The 24718-nt window shown below is 37.6% G+C and overlaps 1 protein-coding gene across 18 annotated transcripts in view; it reads left to right on the plus strand.

The window, feature by feature from the left end:
- The window catches only part of Hdac9 (histone deacetylase 9), an 858974-nt gene that overhangs the window by 304016 nt on the left and 530240 nt on the right, over positions 1-24718 (plus strand). For 8 of the 18 annotated variants that reach the window (XM_052185952.1, XM_052185954.1, XM_052185939.1 and 5 more), the window contains exon 3: positions 8742-8840. The exons of the other annotated variants lie outside the window; for them this stretch is intronic. In XM_052185952.1, coding sequence (XP_052041912.1) covers positions 8742-8840 — 99 coding nt within the window. The remainder of the gene's footprint in view (positions 1-8741; positions 8841-24718) is intronic. 18 annotated transcript variants of the gene reach the window in all.

The following is a 24718-nucleotide window of genomic DNA, read 5'->3' on the forward strand; positions in this document are numbered from 1 at the left end:
AGTTGGCATAGAGAGGAAACCGTGAAACATTTTGTTCTTAATTGATTTTTAGTATGACAGTGTCTTCTGGATTTGAGAAATTAAAGCATGTGCACATTTCTAGCTAAGTTTAGATTTAGAAGTTTTGATGCTAAGGATACTCGTTGTTTAGAACCCAATAAAATGTAACTTTCATTTGGCGTTGACGAGCGTGCCCCATTGGAATCAGTATGTGTGAGGTGTTGTACATCATTGCAGCAGGGAGAGTGTGTGTCATTCACATATGTGCACGTCTTAGCAAGCCCCTTTCCCGAAACATCACATTAGGGAAGGAGGTTGATGCAAACATTCTAATCCTGAAAGCTCAGGTATCTTCGCTTCAGGTTTAGCAACCTGTTTGCTGGGTGCCTTGCAGAGCAAAACAGAAAATTTTCACATCCTTCCTGTTTCTGAGATTGACAGACCAACCTCCAGGAATGGAACTGGGATCAAGGCTGCATAAAATGCCCAAGCACCTGGGTGGCTGGCCACCTTGCTTCCAGCCTGCACAAGGTATTTCTTTCTTTGCTGCCTAGATAATTGCAAAGATGGAGCATGTGCATGAATACATAGGTTGCAGATCGCAGGTGATAGACTTTCTTCCTACGGTCTTAAAGGTGCTGTGAGCTTTGTCACAGAGGCTTTGTTCCAGTAGAGCTCCTAAGGACACATTATGAATTTGGTAAGTTGATAGTCGAGCTTGGAGAAATGGAGATGATATGAGATAGAAGAAGGAAACCTTGTCTTAGATGAAGTTGGAATGGGTAACAATTGCAAGGTCTTTGAGAGAAATAGCCAAAACACTTTTCCCCCTTTGTATTTCAGTTTTAGTTTTAAGAGGCCAAGACTTGCACTGTATAGAGATGGGAGGGACTTTTGCATTCTCTACTTAGAAATATATAAAATCTCCTATATTACTTCTGTTCCACAGCTTTGCTCTTGGTTAGTGTAGCAATAGACAAAGGGAGGGATGCGCCCTACTTCTGACACAGGAGAAGGGTATTAAGGAGGGATGTGGGCTCATAGAGGCATGGTGCTGGAGAAACTGTGGATGGAAAACACATCCTTCCCTCAGAAGGCTACTTAGTCTCTGTGTAAAGTTAGACAGGTGATAATTCTCCAAACATGTGTCCAGGAAACGGATGGCAACTGTAATAGTAGCAAGAGTGTCACGGGCAGATTATGACATGGGAGAGGATGCTGACAGGCAGCAGGGAAAAGGGAAAACCATGCTAAGATTTGAGAAAGAAATTATGAGTCATGTTGCAAAGCTGGAGTTGAACAAAGGCTCCCTCCACTCCTCATGACCGAGGAAGGGCAGGAAGTACAATGGAAGCCATTCATCAAGGCCCAGGAAAAGAAGGCCTCGGTCATTGCTCACGATGGCTCCTCAGGAACCAAAGACTGTGTTGTCCAAATGAAGTCTGCATTGCCTTCTAGCTGTTCTCTTTCCGGGAGTAGTGGAGCTGTCAGTTAATATAGTAGAGTATGAGTGCTTAGGACAAGTTATTAGATATTAAAAAAACAACACCATAAGAACATCCTCAAGAAGATCATTCACAATCCAATCACTCCAAACTCCAAAGTATAATAAGTGTCAACAGGAGTTATATATGGAAAATCCAATACCTGGAGTCAGAACACAGGTGCATTAAAATATCATATAAATCACCCTCAGGGTTTGTATATGAACCACATATGAAATACAAATGAATTTTGCCATTATGTGTGTACCTCTTCTTCACGCTATCTCACTAAGCAAATATTCTAAAAAATGGAAGCAAAATCTGATATCTGGAATATATCTAAGCATGTCAGATGAAAGCTTTATGTGGCTATGCCCAACCACATGCATAGTTTACATAAGCTAAACTCACATTCATTAGTTGGGGTCTAAAATTATGGAGAACTTTTAGCATAATGTTTCTTCTCTGGAGTCTTAAAGGACACACAACAAAGGCATTATGGAGAATATCAAAGACATATAGAAAACTATATATAATTGTATTTGTGTGAAGTGTTAAATGTTCAAGATTCACACTAATAGGAAACTAAATGGCTTGTTGATCCCCAGAGCTCAGTGAAACTCACAAGACATCAGCTTCTCTTGAGCTGTGCCTTTCTGCTGAGGATCCCTTCTGTACTCCATCAGTTGTTTCACAGAATTGTAGGGCATATGTCTAACCACATATGAACACCTAACTAGGGAAACGAGGAAGGATACGCTGTACTAGGATTTGAAGGCTATGTTCTATGAGAGCACTCTGTAACCTGAGGGATTTAAGCCTTGAATATTTTACTTACTGTCTCCCAATTAGTATTAGACTTATTTATTGATTCATTGATTGTGCGGAGGGTGGAGAAGATGAGCTTGATTCCTTACTTGTATCTGTATTATGGGTGATAGAGATGGGATAGAATGCAGGGATGATGATGGAGAGGGACCATGATGTCTCAGGCAAGAACTTATATACTGTTTATATATTTTTTCTTAGTATTGCCTGACCAATTAATTTGTCAAATGATCTTTTGGGAAAGAAATTATCTAGTAATTAGTAAGACCCAAAGTTTCACTAAATCCTATGATAGAGTTGAAAGAATAGATTCCAGAGAAGAGTAAGATTTTCCCATCCTTTTATTCTTAAGGGTCTCTCAGCCTGATTAGAAATACTACAGGTCAGTGGGTTATTTTGATATTATGTACCAGGCATAACAAAACAGAATCAAATTATTCTAGACAGAAATATGCTCAAGATGGAGAGTTGAGAGAAAGGTTCATTTTAAAATATTTTGCATTTATTCATTGAGAATATCCTATTTGTACACAGTATGTTTTGATCGGACACATCCCAGATTCTTACCCTGCCATTTCCCCAGCCACTCCATGCCATCTCCTCCCATGCATTTTTTTATTCTTTAAATATGTTGTGTTCAATTAGTAGTTTCCGGATATGCGTGGGTTTATTGCCATCCCTGGAGCATCTTACTCCAACCAGAATGATTTAAACCAAGAAAATAAATTACAACAAGTTCTGGTGAAGTTGCAGAGAAAGAGGAACCCTAATTCACTTTTGTGAGAATGTAAATCAGTATAGACACTATGGAAATCAATGAAGATTCCTCATAACACTATAAATAGCACTATCATAGGATCCAGCTATACACTTGTGGGCATATACCTAAATAATTCAGTATATTCCTACAGAGGTACTAACTCATCTGGATTCTGTTTTATTCACAATGGATAGGAAATGGAACCAAACCAGATCACTATCAGCTAATGAACAAATATTGAAATTGTACCTTCACACAACAGAAATTTATTCAGCTGCAGAGAGTAATGAAATTTGTAAATAAATGGGTGGGACTAGAGATACTCATAGTGAATGAGGTAACCTAGACCTAGAAGACAAACATTGCATCTTCTTTCTCATGTATAGGCTAATTTTGGATCTTTAGACTTGTATGTTTAATTTGGGGTTCCTGTAGAAACTCAATATGCTGTTTGTTTTTTTATCAACTTGACACAAACAAGAGTCATCCTGGAGGAGATAACTTTAACTGAGGAATTATCGCCACCAGATTGGCCTGTGAGGATGTCTGTAAGGAATTTTCTTCATTAATACCTGATGTGGCACAGCTCTGCCTACTGTGGAGAGTGCTAACCCTGGAGAGGTGGGTCTCGGTTGTATAAGAAAGCAGACTGAGCTTGCAATGGAGAGCAAAGGCAATAAGCAGAGATCCAGATGGTTCCTGCTTTAGTTCCTGCCCCTGGTTTCCTGTCTTGGTTTCCCTTGTTGGTCTGTGAAACCTAAGATGAAGTAAAGCAGGTCTTCTTTAAGTTGTTTTGTCCTGCTTATTACCCCTGAAAGCAAACACAAATGCCTTGAAACTAGAAAGGGGACACTGGGTGTGGACTTAAGGGATTAGGGATTGAGGCAATAGAATACAGAAGGTCTGAAGAGGGGAGTGTGTGTGTGTGTGTGTGTGTGTGTGTGTGTGTGTGTGTGTGTGTGTGTAGGAAATCACTGAATGAGGAGAGAGAGACAGGAGACCAGAGGACATTTCTTAGACAAAAGACAAGGAAATGCTAGGAGTGGAAATGAATCCCAGGCAGGTCAAAAAAAGTGTCCAGACTAGGAAAGGAGTGGGAAACGGCATTGTGGAATCATAGGATAATGTGATTGCTTGACTTCTCAGCACAAAGTCTGAGATGGTTTGGGTAAGGATGAGCTGGACTGGAGAAGGGCCAGTGCATGGAAAGTTTTGATGTGAAGCCAAAGCCTTTAAATGAGTTTTTCTCTGAGTGCACAGGGATGCCACCCACAGCTTTCAGATAATGTTCAACATGGTAAGGGTAAGAGTGCTAGCTTAGAGAACACAGTCTCCCATTGTAGCACTATGAATAACGAATCCAGGCATGACAATATGTTTAATATTGTGTATTTCTGAGGCATGAACTGGATTTGTACATTGCGCCATCGACAGTTAGCCTATTCCATTTCTTCCTGGGTAAAGCTGTTCTTCCAAGAATAAAGTCGATAAAAAGTCATATATATTATTTTAACTTTTAGAGGGAAAATTCAGGGTGACATAGCAAGTCTGAAGACATCCACAGGAAATCTGATATTTTAAATAGAGAGATTATGTAAAAAGTTGGCTTGTGGCTCGAGCAAATGCAAACAGGGGATTTCGTAGCTGCTAGTCAGCAGGGTTGCCCCTTGAAGTCGTTGCTTCATAGAAAATTAGTGGATTGAGGAAATATGTTTACATTTCAATTCCTATTATACATAGGATTTCACTTTGAGAAGTAGAATTTTTTTTAAATTATGAGTTTGGAGCAGTAAATGACGTTGAGTCTATGTACACACACATTTGAAGTTCTCACTGAAGAGTATAAACAGAGTGAGCTTTATACTTATGTGGTGAGACAGTGATGAATTTGTAATCTTATTTAAATCAGAAGCATATCCAACATAGTAAAGGAATTAAATGAGTTTTCTGGTAAAAGGTTATCATGACTATAGAATGCCAAGTACAAGTTTACAATTTTATCAGTAATAATTCATTGACAGAAGGAAGAACAGATTTAGTCATTTTTAACAGCCTCCATTCTGTATGTTCTTACAGCAACTTTTATCATAAAACTTCAACGTCTATTATGTGCGTGGTTTGGGCAGGTGCACAGCACCCTGGCTCACACTGCTAACTGCACTTTGCTTTGTCTGCTTGCAGTGAAGGTGCCAGCTAGTGGTGCTCATTGACATAAATTACACACACAGCCTCTCTCCCTCGAAGGCCAGATCCTGGAACTTCCCCAGCTCTCTGAAACAGCTGCTTCAGGCTTGACCCCACTCTGATTCTCACCTAGCCCTACATTAGTGTGCTTTCAGGTTGGCAGCTCTCCCTCTGTCATGTTTAATTGTCATTATTGATTCCCATTTGGGTCTTTCCATAGATGTTTCTTCACAGACATACCTCCTGCCACCATGTTCCTTCTCAAAGGAAAAATAGAATACAAGTGACTAAAATACCCTGATCTTTCCTTCTCTCCCCACACTGGCATCCCTAGCCATCTTCTTGGAAACACAATATCCAGTTTCTTTGCACATCTTCTGAGATAATTAATGAAAGTTTTAGGACTGAATGAAGTAAGAAAAAAATTGAAATTGCTAAACACTTATTCATGTGAGAAAAAAATAGAGAAAGACATATGGCAAAATTGCTAGCACATACACACTGAAATTGTTCATTTATGTAATCTCACCTCCAAATTTAATTCCTGAACTGAAGCATTTCTTCTTTAGCCCTTTAACTTTGGCTATAAGCAGAAAAACAGAAGAGCCATTGCATTGAGTCAGACACTGCCCACTGTCTGTCCAAGGATAGTTTCCATAGTCTATACTTCCAGTGGGTCAAGCACAGGTGTGTATCAGCCTTCTCCTTTGCTATGACTACATCCAAATCACCTCTCCTCATCATGGCTTCCCCAGGGAAACCTATGTATGGATGTTTTCAGAAAAAAGAACCTCTTAGACAGTCAACAGCTGTAAATAAATTTTAAAATAGGAAATCAGAACATGATGATACCTAAAGATTTAGGAAATGGTTTTTAAGAAAACTTTCTTTAATGTGCTGAGAATTCTGTACTCTGACATAGCCAGAGGATCATTTCAATTGAGAACAATCATTTATTCTGAGCCTGTGACTTGCAGTCATCTCTAATTGTGAGCATGATGAACACAAGCATTCTACATTCTTTTTAGCTAATCATTTTCACAGGAACAAAGTTTCCACTTACTGGGCTGGAGAGATGGCTCAGTGGTTAAGAGCACTGACTGCTCTTCCGAAGGTCCTGAGTTCAAATCCTAGCAACCACATGATGGCTCACAACTGTCTGAAATGATATCTAATGCCCTCTTCTGGTGTGCATGAAGACAGCTACAGTGTACTTAGATATAACAATAAATAAATGTTTTTAAAAAAATAATTTTACATGTCACTTTTTGGATGCCTGATTTGGATCTACAAATTCAACATATTATATATTACATTTCTTTTATGACTAATTTTTTTCTTCTCTGTCTTTATTTACAAGTTTATTAAATATAAAATTAGAGGGGCTGGAAAGATTGACCAGCAATTAAGATTGCTTTTTCCTATTCAGATTACCTGGGTTTCCCTCTCTTGACACCTCACAACCATGTGTAACTCCAGTTCCAGGATATCCACTGACTTCTTTTGGTACCAAGTCTTTATATAATGCACATGCATACACAAGCAGGCAAACGTTCATATACATAAAATATTATTGCCTAAATATTGAAAAGTAAAGCCATATAAGCACATAACAATAAATTAATTGTTTATTGTTATGTGCATCCCAAATCAAAATTTCTTGCAACAGAAATATCAGGTAAGTCATAGGTGAACGAAATAATCTGGTTATGTGCAATAAATGTAGTCAAACAACTGTATTAACTAAAGACTGAAGACATAATTAAATAGCAGAGTACTTGCCTAAGCATGTACCGACAAGGCCCAGGGTTCAAGCCCTAGTGCTGTGAGTAAGTAAATGTACGAAGCACATAGCTGCGAGCAGTGAGCGGTAGTCAGGAAGTACAGAGCCAGCTCATGTAGTTTGTTTTCTCAAATAGCTTAATCTGACTATATTTAGATCTTTCTATATCTCCCAGTGTCTAAGGTTGGAGGTGTGTTTATTCTTTTACTCTAGACCCCCTACCTCTGTTCCTCTGTTTAATGCTCATCAACTTTCCTAATCTTCAGGTTTAATGAAGAATTACTGAATTCTTTGTTCTACTTGTAGAAGAAAATCTATTTGAATTCAATTTGGGTTTTTTTCCCCTCTGAAGAATCATTTCTACTCTGCCAAAGAAAGTTACACCTTGAGCATCCCTGTAGCAGGAATCAGTGGTTCACCAGGGCACATTAAAACTTCTCCCCAATGACACTACAGAGATGTGGCAGATCACAAATGTGAGGTGGATCTGGGGAAATAAAGCCAAAGTGTCTAAGTGACCGTTAGGATCAGGAGATTGGTCAGTGTGTGAGGGAAATTCTCCAACAAAGTAAAAAGACAGCAAAGCTTCTTACTGTCCACCCCCTCACAGTGTGTAGCATCACATGTCCTTAGGATCCTCAAAAGTTGTCAAAACATTAATGAACGCGGCACTTAAACACTAGGATGTGTCTGCTGATAGTATACTAGTAAGTCTGCAAAACCATTCTGCAATTTAATGTGTTCCGGAGACCACTGAGAAAGAGGCAGCTGCTATCCAAGTTGTTAAAAGTAATCCAGTTGTGTTTCCCCCTGCCAATACTTCTAGATTCTGTTTAGGTAGGGTCAAGATCCTTTAAGACTGAAATATTAAAGAGAAGTCAAAGAAAAGTAAATGCTTTATAGCCTGACAGCGTGGGTTTGAGTTCTGGCCCCACTCAATTGTTGATGGACAAAATATTTAACTTTATGCTTTTATATTCCTTTTGTCTGATTGGGGAGATGAAAGGAGATGCTGTATGTAGAGGCATCACGAATCATACATAGCACAATGTTGGCACTTGATGTGTACAAATCATCACTAGTTCACAAAAATGATTCTAAATGCATTATATTAAAATCAGTAAATATTGAAGACCCAGACTTATTGTTTTTCTCCCATGGGATTATCAGATGCATGGGTCTAACATTTGTTATTTTCTTTTATGCATAATCTATAGTTATTGAGTTACAAAGTAATGGTCAATAAGATAAGAGTGAATGAATACTTAGACATTCTTTGCCTTATTCCAAATAGTTATCATGCAATAATACTCCCACTACCCTTCTGGCATAAAAGTTTCAATTCCCTCCTGGGAGACTAGTTTAGGTAAAAGAAGCACTGGGAAAAGAAAATATCTCCACCTAGAACTGTAAGTTCAGAAAATAAAATAACTGGCTTCTTAACCTGTCAGTAACAGCATATGACTAGCTGGGCTGGTCGTGAGCCTTGACACTAATGGGCCGTTTATGAAACTTACTACCCTGAAGTCATCCTATTGGAATGTCCTTAGTAGACGTTACCATTGTTATAAAAAAATTAGGATGCCCTTTCTTACTTGCACTGGTTTCTTTACATTGCTGAGTTTTTATAAATCTCACCTCTAGGATTATGGATATGAATATTTACATATGATCCTAATAAAATTGTAATTTCTAATTCAAGCTCTTTCTAAAAAGAAGCTAGCACAGCTACAGATCACGGCTCCGAGAGAGGACGGGCTGAAGCCAACGGAAGAGCACCTGCTACACACGAATGTTTCAGGTAGCAGCTTTGCAGAGATAATCATATCCATTTTTAGAATTCCACATTTTCATTAACTTCACGTCCTCCATAAGGACATAATTTTCAGCAGCATTATCAGCTTTTTACTTCCTACAGATTTCTAAAGTATCAGTGCTGGAATGCCACTAGATTGCAAAGAAAAGAATTCAAGAAAAAGAAATTTAAAGTTCTGCTGTGTCTTGAAAGCAAACGAATTATGGCCCAGGGCTGGAACTTTACCTACTTGTTAATTGGCAGGTTAAACTTTATGAGTTTCTGGTACCCTGGTGATACATGACTATTAAAATTTGCAGGTGGTTCAAGGGTAGAGAGATATAAGTTCCTATACTAGTAATATATCGTAAAAGTGTGTATTTCATGTGCCTGTTGTGAAAATCGAAACTTTAATACTGTTGGACAATATAAGCTGATGAGGGAATCTTTATGGATCTCAAGTATGGGTCTCTTTTTCATAGAAATTGGGAAAGTATAATATTTATAGACAAAAGCATAAAAAAATAATTGGCCCTGTGTTACCTCTTTGAGACTAAGCGTTTAGTGACCATCTGCATACACCTTCCGACTTGCACAAACTGCCTTATATAAACAGTGCTTCTGCCACATAAAATGCTGTAAATCTGACATTTTTATGCTTTCTTCAGAAGACAGAATTTGCTTAATTATACTTATGTCGTATTTAAGTGTTAGCACATTTCCTTTTTGGAGTTTATCTTTTCATCAGGAAATGGAAATAAATGCATACTGTGGCTAGTGGTGTGTACCACATAAGTAACTCAATTTAGTGGGAAAAAAGTGATATGATTGCAGCTCATTAGAAGCTGTATTTTCCTATGTTTTACAAGTGGTTTTAAGAGAAAAAAACTCTCTCAGATGTTGACTGAGTTAGCCATCCTGCCTTCTGACAAGGCACTCCTTGTAATTAGGGCTATAGCCAATTTTAACATAGAGAGACATTAAAATCAATTACTTTTAATTAAGGGTAGGAAAATGAATAATAGTTTTTTTCTTTATAACTTTAAATTCAGCATTCTTCTTAGCTTTTTCCTTCATGGGAGAAAGCATCTTTTTTCTTCTCTTAGCGTTAAGTAAGCTTAAAATAGGACCATTGAACACATTACAATTTTGCTTATTCTCTTGGTAACCATATGATGTTTTAGTTTGAAGGTAATATATCCATTTTTGCATGTTGGTGAGAAAGTAAACAATCTTCAAAGTCATTGTTTAAATTTTTTAATTGGTTGTCTATAATGGGAATGAGGAAGCGTCCAGGATGAGGCACTCAGGAGCCAGGATGAAGAGATGGAGGGTGGCAGCTTGCCCCGTGGAAGCTGAGACCTGGCCAGCAAGGCTGACCACTGCCAACAAGAAGGAGTGAGTGAGTGGACCTGGGCGGACAGCGCTACTGGGTGTTTGAATCTCTCCAAACCCTTTCTGACCAGAAACACACAGAATCAAAGCATCTTCCTGAATGATACAATTGTACACACACACACATACACACATGTGAATTCACACACACATCAGTATGTATCTGATACTATGCATACATATACACAGCATTGATATATATGTATGAATGTTATATCTGTACGTGAATCATTTATAAATATGTACACATCAATATTCACATGTTTAGTATATTAATGTATAGTAATATTAATATAGACATATAATATTTATACATGTGTCCCTGTTAATCTACATGTTTAGTACACATACATAAACACACCATTTATAGAGATGTACATTGTAGTATATGTGCATATAAACTATTTAAACATGTATCTAAATTAATATAGATATACAGCATTTACATATATGTATATATTAATAAACATATATACAATATATATACACATGTATTGACACACACATCTACTCAAAATTTTTACGTATGACCATGTTCATTTACACTTACACATTTATACATATGTTTACATTAACATACATGATATGCAGTTTAACAAATTCTTTTTTCCTACATCATTATTTTTATTAAATTAATAACATTTATTTTTAAATATACAATTTAGTATTGACATTTTTAAGTCATCAAAATAATTTGTAATAGTTAAATGACTCTTAAATATACATGATATCTTCTGAAGCTAAAAATAATATGCATTCAATCAGCTTTAGGATCTATTTGGAACATTAAACATGATAGGAGTAGAAAACAATCTCTTATGAAGTCCTCTATGAAAGAAAATTGTGACATGTTCCTGTTCCTGATTAGACAGAAACCATTCCATCTCAAAGGGAGAATAGGTAGTGGAACTGTGGCTTCATAGAATGAATTGGGTAGTGTTCTTTCTGTTTCTGTTTTGTAGAATAGTTTGAAGAGTATTGGTATTAGGTCTTCTTTGAATCTGATAGAATTCTGTACTGAAGTCATCTGTTCCTGGCCTTTTTGTTTGGGAGACTTTCAATGTCTGCTTCTATTTCTTTAGGGGTTATGGGAGTGTTTAGATGGTTTATCTGATCCTGATTTAACTTAGGTATTTGTATCTGTCTAGAAAATTGTCCATTTCATCCCTATTTTCCAGTTTTTTGAATACAGGCTTTTGTAGTAGGAACTGATGATTTTTTTGAGTTTCCTCAGTTTCTGTTGTTATTTATCCCTTTTCATTTCTGATTTTGTTAATTTGGATACGGTCACTGTGCCCTCTGGTTAGTCTGGCTAAGGGTTCATCTATCTTTCTCAGGATTCTTTGAGAAAGGATTGACTTTCTCAAAGAATGTTTGTATTGTTCTTTTTGTTTCTACTTGCTTGATTTAATTTCTGAGTTTGATGATTTCCTGCCTTTTACTCCTCTTCGGTGTATTAGCTTCCTTCTGTTCTAGAGCATTCAGATGCACTGTTAAGCTGCTAGTGTGTGCTCTCTCCAGCTTTTTGTGGAGGAACTCAGAGCTATGAGTTTTCCTCTTAGCACTGCTTTCATTGTGTCCCATAAGTTTATGTATGTTTTGGCTTCATTTTCATTAAATTCTAGAAAGCCTTTAATTTCTTTCTTTATTTCTTCCTTAACCAAGTTATCATTGAATGGTGCCCATGTATATGTGGGTATTTTGTTGTTTTTGTTGCTGATGAAGACCAGCCTTAGTTCATGGTGATTTGATAGGATGCATGGGATTATTTCAATCTTCCTCTATCTGTTGTGGCCTGTTTTGTGACAAATTATATGGCCAATTTTGGATACTATGAGATGCTAAGAACAAGGTATATTCATTTGTTTTAGGATGAAATGTTTTATAGATATCTATTAAATCCATAACTTCTGTTTAATTTTAGTGTGTCTCTGTTTAGTTTGTGTTTCCATGATCTTTCCACTGATGAGAGTGAGTTGTTGAATTCTCCCACTCTTATTGTGTGAGGTGCATTGTGTGCTCTGAGCTTTAGTAAAGTTTTTTTTTTTTTTTTAACGTGGTTGCCCTTGCATTTGGAACATAGATGTTCAGAATTGAGAGTTCTTCTTGGTAGATTTTTCCTTTGAAGAGTATGAGGGTTCGTTTCTTATCCTTTTTGATAACTTTTGGTTGAAAGTTGATTTTATTTAATGTTAGAATGGCTACTCCAGCTTGTTTCTTGGTACTATTTGCTTGGAAAACTGTTTTCCAGCCTTTTACTCTGAGATAGGGTCTGTCTTTCACACTGAGGTGCCTTTCCTGAATGCAACAAAATGCTGGGTCCAGTTTACCTATCCATCCTGTTAGTCTATGTCTTTTTATTGGAGAATTGAGTCCACTGATGTTAAGAGATGTTAAAAAATAGTGATGGTTGCTTCCTGTAAAGTTTGATGTTATTTTTATGTTTGTGTGGCTATCTTCTTTTAGGTTTGTGGAAAGATTACTTTCTTGCTTTTTGTAGAGTATAGTTTTCCTTCTCCTAGCTATTATCCTTCCATCTTTTATCCTTTGTAGTGCTATATTTGTGGAAAGATATTGTGTACATTTGTTTTTGTCGTGGGATATCTTGGTTTCTCCATCTATGGTAATTGAGAATTTTGCTGGGTATAGTAGCCTGGACTGGCATTTGTGGTCTCTTAGGAAGATATGTATAACATCTTCCCAGGGTCTTCTAGCTTTCAAAGTCTCTGGTGAGAAGCCTGGTGTAAATATGATAGGTCTGCCTTTATAGGTTACTTGACCTTTTTCCATTACTGCTTTTAATATTCTTTGTTTAGTGCATTTGATATTTTGAATTATGTGATGGGAGGAATTTCTTTTCTGGTCCATTCTATTTGGGGTTCTGTAGGCCTCCTGTATGATTATGGGCATCTCTTTCTTTAGCTTAGAGAAGTTTTCTTCTATAATTTTGTTGAAAATATTTACTGGCCCTTTAAATTGGGAATCTTCACTATCTTCTATACCTATTATCCTTAGGTTTGGTCTTCTCATTGTGTCCTGCATTTCCTGGATGTTTTGGGTTAGGAGCATTTTGCATTTTGCATTTTTTGACTGTTGTGTCAATGTTTTCTATGGTATCTTCTGCACCTGAGATTCTCTCTCCTATCTCTTGTACTCTTATTGTTGATGGCTCCTGACATCTGTGACATCTATGACTCCTGATCTCTTTCCTAGCTTTTCAATCTCCAGGCTTATCTCCCTTTGTGATTTCTTTATTATTTCTATTTCCATTTTTAGATCCTGGAAGGTTTTGTTCAATTTGTTTACCTGTTTGGTTGAGTTTTCCTGTTATTCTTTAAGGGATTTTGGTGTCTCCGCTTTACCTGTGTTCTCTTGTATTTCTTTAAGGGAGTTATTTATGTCCTTGTCAAAGTCTCCTATCATCATCATGAGATGTGATTTTAAATCAGAGTCTTCCTTTTCTGGTGTATTGGAGTATCTAGGACTCACTGTGGTGGGAGAACTAGATTTTGATGGTGCCTAGTAGCCTTGGTTTCTGTTGTTTATGTTCTTGCCCTTGCCTCTTTCCATCTGATTATCTCTGGTGTTAGCTGGTATTGCTTTCTCTCTGACTGTTGCTTGTCCCTCCTGCAAGCATGTGTGTCAGTACTCCAGGGAGATCAGTTGTCTCTGGGAGGCATTTGAGTATGGAGAGCTGTGGCACAGGGTCCTCTTTAGGGTGCAGTCCACAAACTGGGAGGAAGGATCCTGTTCTTGGCTGTTCCTTGGTTCCTATGTGCTGATGGCTCTGGGAGGGTCCCTCTTGGGCCAGGAATTTGAGCAGAAATGGTGGTATTACCCATGCTCACAGGTGTGTTGGCTCTCCTGGGAAACCATCTCTCTCCTGGTGGTATTTGGGTATGGAGCTCTGTGGCACAGGATCAGCTCTGGATGCCATGGCATAGATCAGTTTGGGCCAGAGACAGAAACCGGAAGGATCCTGTCCCAGTCTTCCCCTCTGTTCCTGTGTCCTGAAGTCTCACGGAGGGTCCTTCGGAGCCAAAAGGATGGTCTTACCTGTATTCACAGATGTGTTGGCTCTCCTGGGAGACCAGCTCTCTCAGGACTGTACTTGGGTATAGAGTGCTGTGGCACAGGATCATCTCTGGGTACAGACAGAAAACCCACAAATTCTAATATACATATATACATGGTACCTATGGTATAATTTAACAAAGACCCATGAATCAATTTATCATTTTAAAATTTTAATGTATCCCAAATATTTCATTTGCAGATGAATGATGGCTAAATGCAATCAGCAAACAGGAACAGTCTTTGAATGTTACCTCTACTTTACTTTCTTCTTTAAGAAAATATTGTGTCCACAATTGCCAATTGCTCCTTAAAGAACTAATTCTAAATTAGAGACAAAAATATTGATTCATCAATGAATGACAAATTCTTTTGACTCATAAAATACAACAGATTAGAAATAGAGATATTAATCTAGGCTCCCATGTGAATTTTCCATAAAATATTCTGAGCAAAAAAAATTATCTTAGGAAAATGGAATAAATATAAGCTCCACAAAAGACTCACAGTTTGGGTGAAGATAATGTGATAGTAATTTGATTTTTTTTAGACATGTAAAGAAATGTACCTGGCTTTAGAGTATTTTAATCCAGCCAAGGATGTATTTGGGAATCAAAGTATAGTTTTGCAAACCTTTTCACGAGAAATGGAAGGGTGCTTAGCTGATAATCAAGGGAGCAGTCTGTAGTACAGGCTTGGCCCTCAATGTTTCATCCTGAGTAGATATCTGTCTGTTGTAGCCAGGTAATTCAAAATTAGAGGCAAAAAATAATGTGATGTAAATCCCCCCTTTACCTTAGGGGATGATGCAGGCTTCCCATACATCATATGGGACCTCTTTTCTTCGTATTGATCTTAGGCTTCTAACTAAAAAAACAAAAAAACAAAACCAAAAAATTATTTAAAAATATGCAGTGTAATCTTCCCATGCATTCTTTATTCCTAAGCTCAAACGAGCAAAGAGTGTTCACTGTCTTAGTTTTACTGAGAACTTACTGAACAAAATGGTCAGAAGAAGGGTTGGAGTATGTGTCTGGCTATAGCCGACAGAGGCAAGGGTTTCAGAAAGGGAAGGTGTTGGATCTTGCTGCATTAGAAGTGATAGTGATTGCTCCCACTGTGGTGGCTGGCTTTGTACTCTGTGATTTAAAACCATGTATTTCTGCCAATTGCTCTTACAGGAATCTAATATCCTACTTTCTTAAAATTAAGGTTGTGACCTCATATGGGTTGTGTATAGTTGAATGAAAAATTTGGCAATACTAAAGGTTTCTGAATCAACAAGTAAAAAAATGTATTCATTACTTAATCCATAGTGAATCCTAGGTGTTTCTTGCAGTGTTGGGCCAGGTTACACTGTACCTCTAAACTACAAGCTTGGTTCAGAAAATGCAGATGAAAATGCACACTGCCTCTGGACACCAACCAAAATTAGCAAAAACACCTGGAACACCTTTGCTCCAAGACAGTAGCAAATACAAATTACTGAGCATTGTTTTCGTTTTTACAGAACATACTATTTACTGCTTTTATAGAATCATAATGATTTGATTAAAGAAAAGATACATTTTAATTTTATTTTGGAATTAATTCTTTCTTTTATTGAAAATAACCTTTTTCCTGACATAATCTATCCTGATATTCCTCCCAGTTCTTCCCAATCTCCCCTCCTATCTGGAACTGCTCCCGCCAACGCTCTTCTCATCAGGAAACAGACAGGCTTCTGATGGATAATCAACTATGCTATAATATAACAAGATGCAATAAAAATAACACATTAGAATAGGATAAAACACACAAAAGGAAAGGAGCTGAAGAAAAGGTACAAGGAACAGATACAGCCACAGAGACCCTTGATTAATACACACAGGAATCTTATAAAAACCCTAAACTGGAAGCCATAATGTATATGAAAAAAAACCTGTAGGTTAAAAAAAAAGAGAAAACACACAAACACACACACACACGCACACATACACACACACAAAATAGAATAATGTTTTAAAAAATCCCCGATATACCATCATGATACAAGGAATCCCCAAAGATGCCATTGAGTTTGTTTGCTTTGGCCTTCAACTGCTGGACACACACGCTGTCGTTAAGAAGAGTTGGTTTGTACTGTTAGTTAACATCCCTGCCAGTGTTGTATGTGACTTTTTGCTCAGCTGAGCATCCTTCAGTACTTGGTCTTTCTCCTTGAATATTAAGTATGTAACTGTGATAATTGAAAGGCTAATAAACCCCTTCATACTAAGACCACACAGGAGAGTGAGCCTTCAACTCAAGGAAACATTATATGGCCAAAGGAAGAAATTACAAGGAAATGAGTAATGTTTTAAAACTGAGACACCATAGCCATAATTCTGGGATAAAGATAATAAAAGGCTCAGAAATCTGTGTGACATGGTAAATTGGCTATTTATGCTTTAAATGTATTTAAATGAAAAATTGAAATGCATTTGTCCTAAGCAAAAAAAAAAAAAAAAAATTAGGGAAATAACTTTTTTCCTTGCTATCTTTGTCATGTCTTTCTCCTCCACTTTTTTGTTTTGAACAGAAAATTCAGTTTAGTGTTCAGAAAACAGTTAAACCTCAGTCAATTTCAATGCTGCATATACCATAATGTATTTCATATATTTTGGATTGCACAGTAGCATTAGTTTTTATATGTAACTGAATTGAAAGTTATTTGTGACGAATTACAAATTAAAGAATGGCCCATGAGATATATATACATTTTTGCATCTTGTTTTTTTTTTATTTTTTACAATATCTGCTCTTTACTGAATACATTAATGTTATATTACAAATAACAGTATATTAAAGCATCAACATTTTCATAAAGAAAAACTTTGTAAATGTAGGCACAGATCTCTTGGGGAGGAAAACAAAGTACTTAAGGAAAACATGTATCTTACATAAAAACTAAGTGGATATTAGCAAAGGCTGAACTCAGCATTCTCTTCTGAGAGTCAATTATTTCTTTAATCATTGTAATAAAATGGAACAAACCAAAGGAAAAAGAGGTGTTAGCAAGTGTGGCTCTGTGTGAAATCCCCAAAATCTTTCACTGCAGCTGTCCTCCTGGCCTTGATGGCTTCAGAGACAACATGTGAGGGCAGTGCAGCCTGGTGATTAGGACCTGAGGGGTTTAAGAAGGCTGATGGAATAAAGGGGGGTATTCAGTTGGTAAGCAGTAGCTTCCTTTTAAAGTGGAAATATCTCAATGTTTTCATATGTTGAATCTTCTTCAAGTTGACACAAGAAGAATTATGTTTATATCAGCCAAGTGGGCATTATAGTCGACCGAGAAAACATGCGCTATGAAACCAAGGACAGCAAGGGTAGCCTTTCAGCCAAGCATGGCTACTACAGCCTTTCAACTACACATGGTGACTACATGGTGAGTGATATAAATAAGAACATGTAAGCTAACATGTACTCAGAAGACAGACACATGAGATGCAGCAATGAAGTGTACTGGGAGACTGCTTCCTGTTGAATAGCCAAAGATGGTGGTCATAGGAAGATCATTCTAGCCAGAGCTCTCAGCTAATAAAAAGAGATTGACAGTGAGGGTGTAGATGCGTGTGCAACCTATCATCTAGACCTAGACTATGGTTGGCCTTCTCTTTCTATTCCAAATTCCTCTCTGTTTCCACATACCCTTCCCCATCAACTGCATTCTGAATGAAATCTGTGCATCTAAGGTGACAAAATGAAGGTTGCTTCATATAGTTAATGATGAGTTAATGTTCTAGATCATGTTAATGATCACAGTTCAGTTTTAGAATAATTTCACTAAACAATTTAATTTGAAACTTGTTATTTAAGAAACATGTAAATTTCAAAATAATTTCTTCCTAATCACTTCTCTTTAAAATATACATTAAAATGAGAAATTATAATATTTCTTTCATAGACAAAGAAAGATGAAAGAAAAATCTCATTTTTCCTTGTTACAGAGAGCTGGAGCAGCAGTCCCAGTAGAGAAAGTGAGAGGAGGAGGGAGGAAGGGAGGTAGACAGAGAAACAGAGAGATGTAGAGCCTGAGAGACCAAGAAGGCAAGATAGAGAGAGAGATGGGAGATAGAGAGAACGAGAGAGTGAACAGAATCATTTTCAGGTCTGGAAATATATAGGAGCCCTTTCTCCAGTGAAGTGACTTGGAAGCCAGGAGACAGATCGACACATCTGTAGAGTGAAACTCGGGGCGTAATTTCTGTGATTTCTGCATTGTGCTCTTGATAGTTCAGCTTCATGGGGGAGAGCGCTTGCCTCACAAGTAAGCAGTTAGCTCCCCAAGAACAGATTCTTAACCCCAGCTTGCCACATGATTAGATGCAGGGTGAATGTTCAAGATTAATGAGGGCCCTGAGTGAAAACAGCCCCCTGTGAAGACAGCACTAAATCTTGAAGGGCTGGCTGCTATATATCTGTAGAGGTTGAGTCTTGGTGAGCCTAGAGCCTTGCAGGGGATTCTGCTGGTTGTGGCTCCTGATCTAGCTCTATCTTCATTGCTTTACCTCTGTTTCCTGTGACTGACAGCATGCCATTATCTGTTTGTCTTTATTTTTAGTGGTTACTGGTATCTGTGTGTCTTCTCACTGTATCTAAATGTAGATGTCATTTTTTCTTACTCTACTCACTTTTCCTCATTCTAACATCTGTGAGTTAATGACTCATTTCGGTTTTTTTTTAACCCCTCTCTTCTCCAATCTGATAACTATGAGGAAAGACTGAACTCTTTGTAGTCTTCTCTGGTCTATGTTGCTTAAGATTTTTGTTTGTTTTTTTGTTTGTTTTTGTTTTTGCTTTTTCTAATCCTGTATAGATTTGTGATCTTTGTGGAGAAAAGATTAGAATAAAAGGAGCCATTGGCGCACAAATAGCAGCCAGCAAAGCTTCAGCAAGAAGAGACAGTGCCAGCCAGTGAGACAGGCTCGATGGCCAGGGAGTATGCAGATAACACATGTAAGTGATTAAGAACACACATCAGAAAAATACGGGTTCCTTCGCTCTGCCCAGTCTCCATCAATGGCTTCTAATAGTGGTCTCCAAAGAGCACTCTAGCAGGCAAGGAGAAGACATTTGATTTCATAGAACAGAATCTTCAAAGGAGCGAGAAGTCAGGCCTGTGGGGAAAGAAAGCAGAAGTCTGGCAATAGGTCATGGGAAAGGAAGGGATCCCGTGGGGTTTGGACTTGAGGAGAGAAAGAAGTAGCAGTGGGCCACAGTCCAAGCTGCCATTAGCTTGAAAAGAAAGGAGGAAAAGGAAACACATACTCACATGCACATGCGTGCACACACACACAGAGACAGAGAGAGAGAGAGAGAGAGAGAGAGAGAGAGACCTTAGAACCGAGTAGCATGAATAAAAGTTAATTTTCTCCTCTCTATGCTCATTTCCTATCTTAAGTTCATGGTCATAATTTCCCTGTTTCTCCACAGCCCTGAGCACAAGGATGAAGTTTTGAGGGTATCCCTTGGATATGGCCTGTAAATGTTATGTGGAAATAGTTGTGTGGACCTAATAGTGATGAAGAGCAGTGTCTAGCAGAAGCCACTTTATAACAGATAGTTTTGGTGGCTAAGATTTTGCTTTCTATATTCTAGTTACCTGGAATAGTGCAGTCTACTTAGAATAGCTATATTTTCTTTTAATTTAAAATATACTGAGTATTTGTATGCGCAGGTATTCATGTATGTACAGGTAAAAATATGCACATATCTATTTAAAAGACAGGGTCCTTGGGCGTGATTCTTCAGGCACTGTTCCTCTCCCCTCCTCTCTTGTCCTCACTTCTTCCTTATTATACCCTACCCTACTCTACCCAACCCTACCCTACCCTACCCTACCTTACCCTACTCTACCCTACTCTACTCTACCCCACCCTACCTTACCCTACCCTACCCTACCTTACCCTACCTTACCCTACCTTACCCTACCTTACCCTACCCTACCCTACTCTACCCTACTCTACCCTACCTTACCCTATCCTACCCTACTCTACCCTACACTACCCTACCCTACTCTATCCTACCCTACACACCCCTCTTCCTTCCCTGCCTTCCTTTGTTTTGGGGACAGGATCTTTCATTGGCCTAGAACTCAGTAAGTAGCCTGGGCTAGCTAAGAAACCCAGGGAACTCTGTTTTTACCTGTTCAGCATCCAACATTTTGCAAATTCCATTTCTGAGGACATCATTTATAACAATCCCCTGACTTTTTCACACAATATTTTAATTTTACTATCTCAGTGCCCTTTTCCATAGTCCAATTTCAGTGAGTCCTGGTTTTTATTTTCTTCTTGAAATACATTTGTGTAACATTTTTTCATACAATAGCTATTCATTCTTTTTGTTTTTGGTTTGCATGTGTGTGTGTGTGTGTGTGTGTGTGTGTGTGTGTATGGGGTATCTTGACTGTGTCTTTTCCTGGACATCATTAAGAAAGTTTGCATTCTAGATCCTAGATATCATATGAAAAGAGATTTTTTTTCTTAAAATATTGAAAGCTTAAAGTGGTGCCTTAAATGACTGGACCAGTATTTCATTTTGTTAAATTTGTAAAAATTTGCCCCCTAAATGTAGTGTTTTTAAAAAGGTAATTATTTGTTCACTGTTCTGCAGATCTGCATTTTGGCATGGGAGTATGACCCCCCCCCCCCATGGCACTGAACCAAAGCTGGTGGCATGAGCAAGGTGGCCTCCAGTTCTGCAGGGCCTGTCCCCTGTCCCTTATCATTCATAGCTGGTGGCATGAGCAAGGTGGCCTCCAGTTCTGCAGGGCCTGTCCCCTGTCCCTTATCATTCATTGCTCTTGCTACAAAGGACGAGCATCACAGGAGTGAATGCAGAGCTTCTAGAAGGCTAACTGTGCTTAGTAATGTAAATCAAAAGGGAAAGTCCCTCTCATACTAGTCATGGAGCCTAAGGATGTCACAGGCCAGATCCAAAGTGAGAGAGACAGGGCCACACACTGGCCGGGAGGGACTGTGGACACTGACAGGGAGGGAAAGGACTTGTTGTAGACTAGAGCACAGTTCTTTTATAAATATATCCATGAATAGAATAAGAAAACTTAATATCTTAGATATGAAGAGGTTTTCATACAGTCTTTCATAACCTATAAGTATCATGCGCTGGCTTTGTATACACTTGATGGTGATTGCAATATGCGTTTGTGTTTCCTTAATATGGAGTTATTCTATGCTTTAGAGGTTTTAATCTAGTAGTAATCTAGTAGTAAAAACTTCAGTTCTCAGCCAAGTCATCCATTTCCCAAATATTTATGATATCTTCTTGATGATCATTTTTCTTTTATTCTGTAAAAATTCCTTCACTATGATATAGTCAGTAGAACCTGAAGATCATTGGATTTGGATTCAAATAGCAATCAGCTGCTTCCTTACTCTGGGCATTGGGCAATTTATTTAAATTCTTTTAGGTCTCATTTTCTTCATTTACGTAATGAGAATAATTATACTTTTTCACCAGGTTGGAATGATAATTAAATGGAGTAGCTAGACACATCTCATCACAGTGACTGGAAAACTGTTCTGAAACAGTTGATTTTCCATTCCTTTGCATTTAAAAATAGTAATTTTTGTCAGGAAATATTTTTAAATGTTTTGAGAAATATGAACTTCTCAGTTTTGTATTTTATTATTGTAGTCATATCTTAAAATCACAAAAGTTATAATCCTCTTGTCTTATGTAAATATTTGTAAGAGAAAACATGTAGATAAATTAAAAAGCTATCAGGAAAGTGAGAGATTTTTAGGTTTTGTTCATCTTGTTGATGTGAAAGTTTTGCTTTTCAGAGTTCCTTTCCTCTCTCCCTTCTAATGGCAGTGCCCTCAGAAGTGGAAATCATGTGACAGCTTTATGTTTCCTTCCTAGATACATGATTTTGCTATTTTTGTAATAAGTCATCAAAAAAAATCTCATGGGATGTTTTCTGCTCCCCGTGTCTTTACGATTGAAGTGAAGCAATGGGGGCACATCTGATGGATTTTATAATTCAGAGGTTTGATTTTTTTGGTCTTGGGTTCAAATTGCTTTTTCAGTATTCATTTTGTAGCAACAGTTTTTTTTTTTTTTTTTTTGCTTTGTCTAAGGAAGTTCCTGAGAATATTTTTTATGAGGAATTTTATCTCCAACTGTAGCAGTTCTTATCTTGTCATAAGATAGCCTCATAAAGTTGAACCTTGCACTTCACTAGAATTACTTGGTCAGGAGTTTTTAGACTGACTGCAGGACTGTGTCCATAAATATACTGCAAAGTCTATTCAAGCAGAGAAATAGTTGTGAAATGCCAGTGCATGCGAGAAGCATTGCAATGGCTCTATTTTGAAAGCTGGGCAGGAGCTAAGATTATACAGCAAGTATTTGTTTATCTTTGAGAGAACAGGAAACCTTCAGAGCTGAAGGTGGCTCAACCCTTTCTGGATTCAGAGCCCAACAGGCAGATGACATGTTAGGGAAGAACAAGCAGCTTCCTCTTTTCCATTGATGAAGGTGATCAATTGAATTTGGGCTTGTCAAAATATCAGCGTGGTGCATTTTGACATTTCATATAGTTGACACATGGCTGCAGAGGAGGACCTCTGTTTTCCAGTTAATGCTAAGTTATCAGTGCTTGGCTAATTAATAATTAATGCCAAATTATCAGAAAGTACCGTGTGGCTGCGTGTCTGCCCAGTTAACATTGAATATGTTCACTATATATCACCTTTGTATAAAACATTGAAATGAAAGTGCTCCCTGGAAAGCTCTGTCAAGGTTTGTTTCTTTCTGGAATAGACTGCAAGTCTCTTAAACACTATCTTTGTTTTATCTTTGTGTATAGCTAAGATTGTCATATGCCTTAAAACAGTTCAGGTTTAAATTAGACTAATTATATCCCATGTGATGGATTCACACATAAACTTCTGTAAAGTTTACACGTGTTTTAAAATTGAAGAGGGGCCAACAAAGGAAAAAAATATTCCGTTTCCAAGATGGAATGGTTAATGTCAGTGATGAGAAGACTCCTCCAGGTATTAGCACAGTGGTGTGTGGAGAGACAGTTGCAGAAGTGCAGATTCAGTATTTCTATTCAGCTTTGATCTTATGTTTCTTTTGAATAAAGCGGGTCTAATTATAAGCCACCCATAACTAAATCAAGCAGGATAATTCTGGAGAAGTGATTGGCATGCCTCAGGAGTTTTAGAATAGAAGTCTTGGTGTTGTATATTTATTACGTTTTCTTCATGGGGATTTCTGAAGTTAAATATTATGCAGAACTCATTTGTCATTCTTTTTCCTCTGAAGGTCAGTGTTTGACAAGTGTATTTCTTCATAGGTAGTGGAAATTACACATATGTTAGTCCAACTTTTAAATATTATCAAAAAGCAGAGAACCTGAGTATTGTTCACTAAGTTACAATGTCACCCCATCTGTGTGTATCTACATAATTTATGGTTGATTTGGACATTAAGTATTCATGATCCTTAGGTATATTAAATTAGACCATAATCTGCATGTTCATTTATCCTATAGGAATACACTAAAAGAAATGTGATATTTTCATTATTATCTTCCAAGTAGAAAATTAGCATTTCAGGCACAAAATAACAAAGTTTAGTAGCCTTTACATACACAGTCTTGAAATGGAGTTTATTTACCTTCTCATCCTTCTTCTAGAGTAGTTGTATACATTATGAATCAACAAATGATTGCCTGTATTGAAAAGTTTGTGTTATTCAAGATGACTTGTAAAGTTTACTCAATCTTCCCTACCAAGGGAAACAGGAAATTCCAGAGAGCACTAGACTCAGAAAACCTATAAAATCTGAGCGAGCAGACCATTATTTCTGGAGACATTTCACATAACACTTTGGGAAGCAATGACTAATTAGTTTTTGGTCTTAACAATAGCACTTTCAGGGCTGTTTCCCCTCCCTTTTATAGCTTTCATATTAGGAGAAGAAGGAAAGTACCTCTCAGTGATGAAATATTGGCAGCACAGGCACCTGCTTCTCTGTAGGAGCTCAACTCTTTGATCTTTCATACAATTACCTTCATTTCTGGCTGACATTAGCTGGCCAGAGAGTAACAACCAATTGTTGCAGGCAGGACAACATCCTAATATGCCATGCCTTTAATGACTGACTTATTATTTCAAACTGAAGGCTCAGTTCTTCCTATTTCAGAATGCATGGTGCAAATTAAATCCTTAAAGAAACATGGGACCTTACTCATACCCAGAATCTGACTTATTCACAGACGCTCCTTGTTGAGCCTCATCAGAGAATACTAAGTCTTGATGGACCAGTCTGTACTCTACGTGCTTCAAGTGTAAACGTTTGTATGTTAAGTCTCCTTGCTTGCTTCGTTTATTTCCTTCGATGCCTACAGCTTGCTC

This window comes from Apodemus sylvaticus, chromosome 6, assembly GCF_947179515.1.
Source record: "Apodemus sylvaticus chromosome 6, mApoSyl1.1, whole genome shotgun sequence".
NCBI classification, from domain to species: domain Eukaryota; kingdom Metazoa; phylum Chordata; class Mammalia; order Rodentia; family Muridae; genus Apodemus; species Apodemus sylvaticus.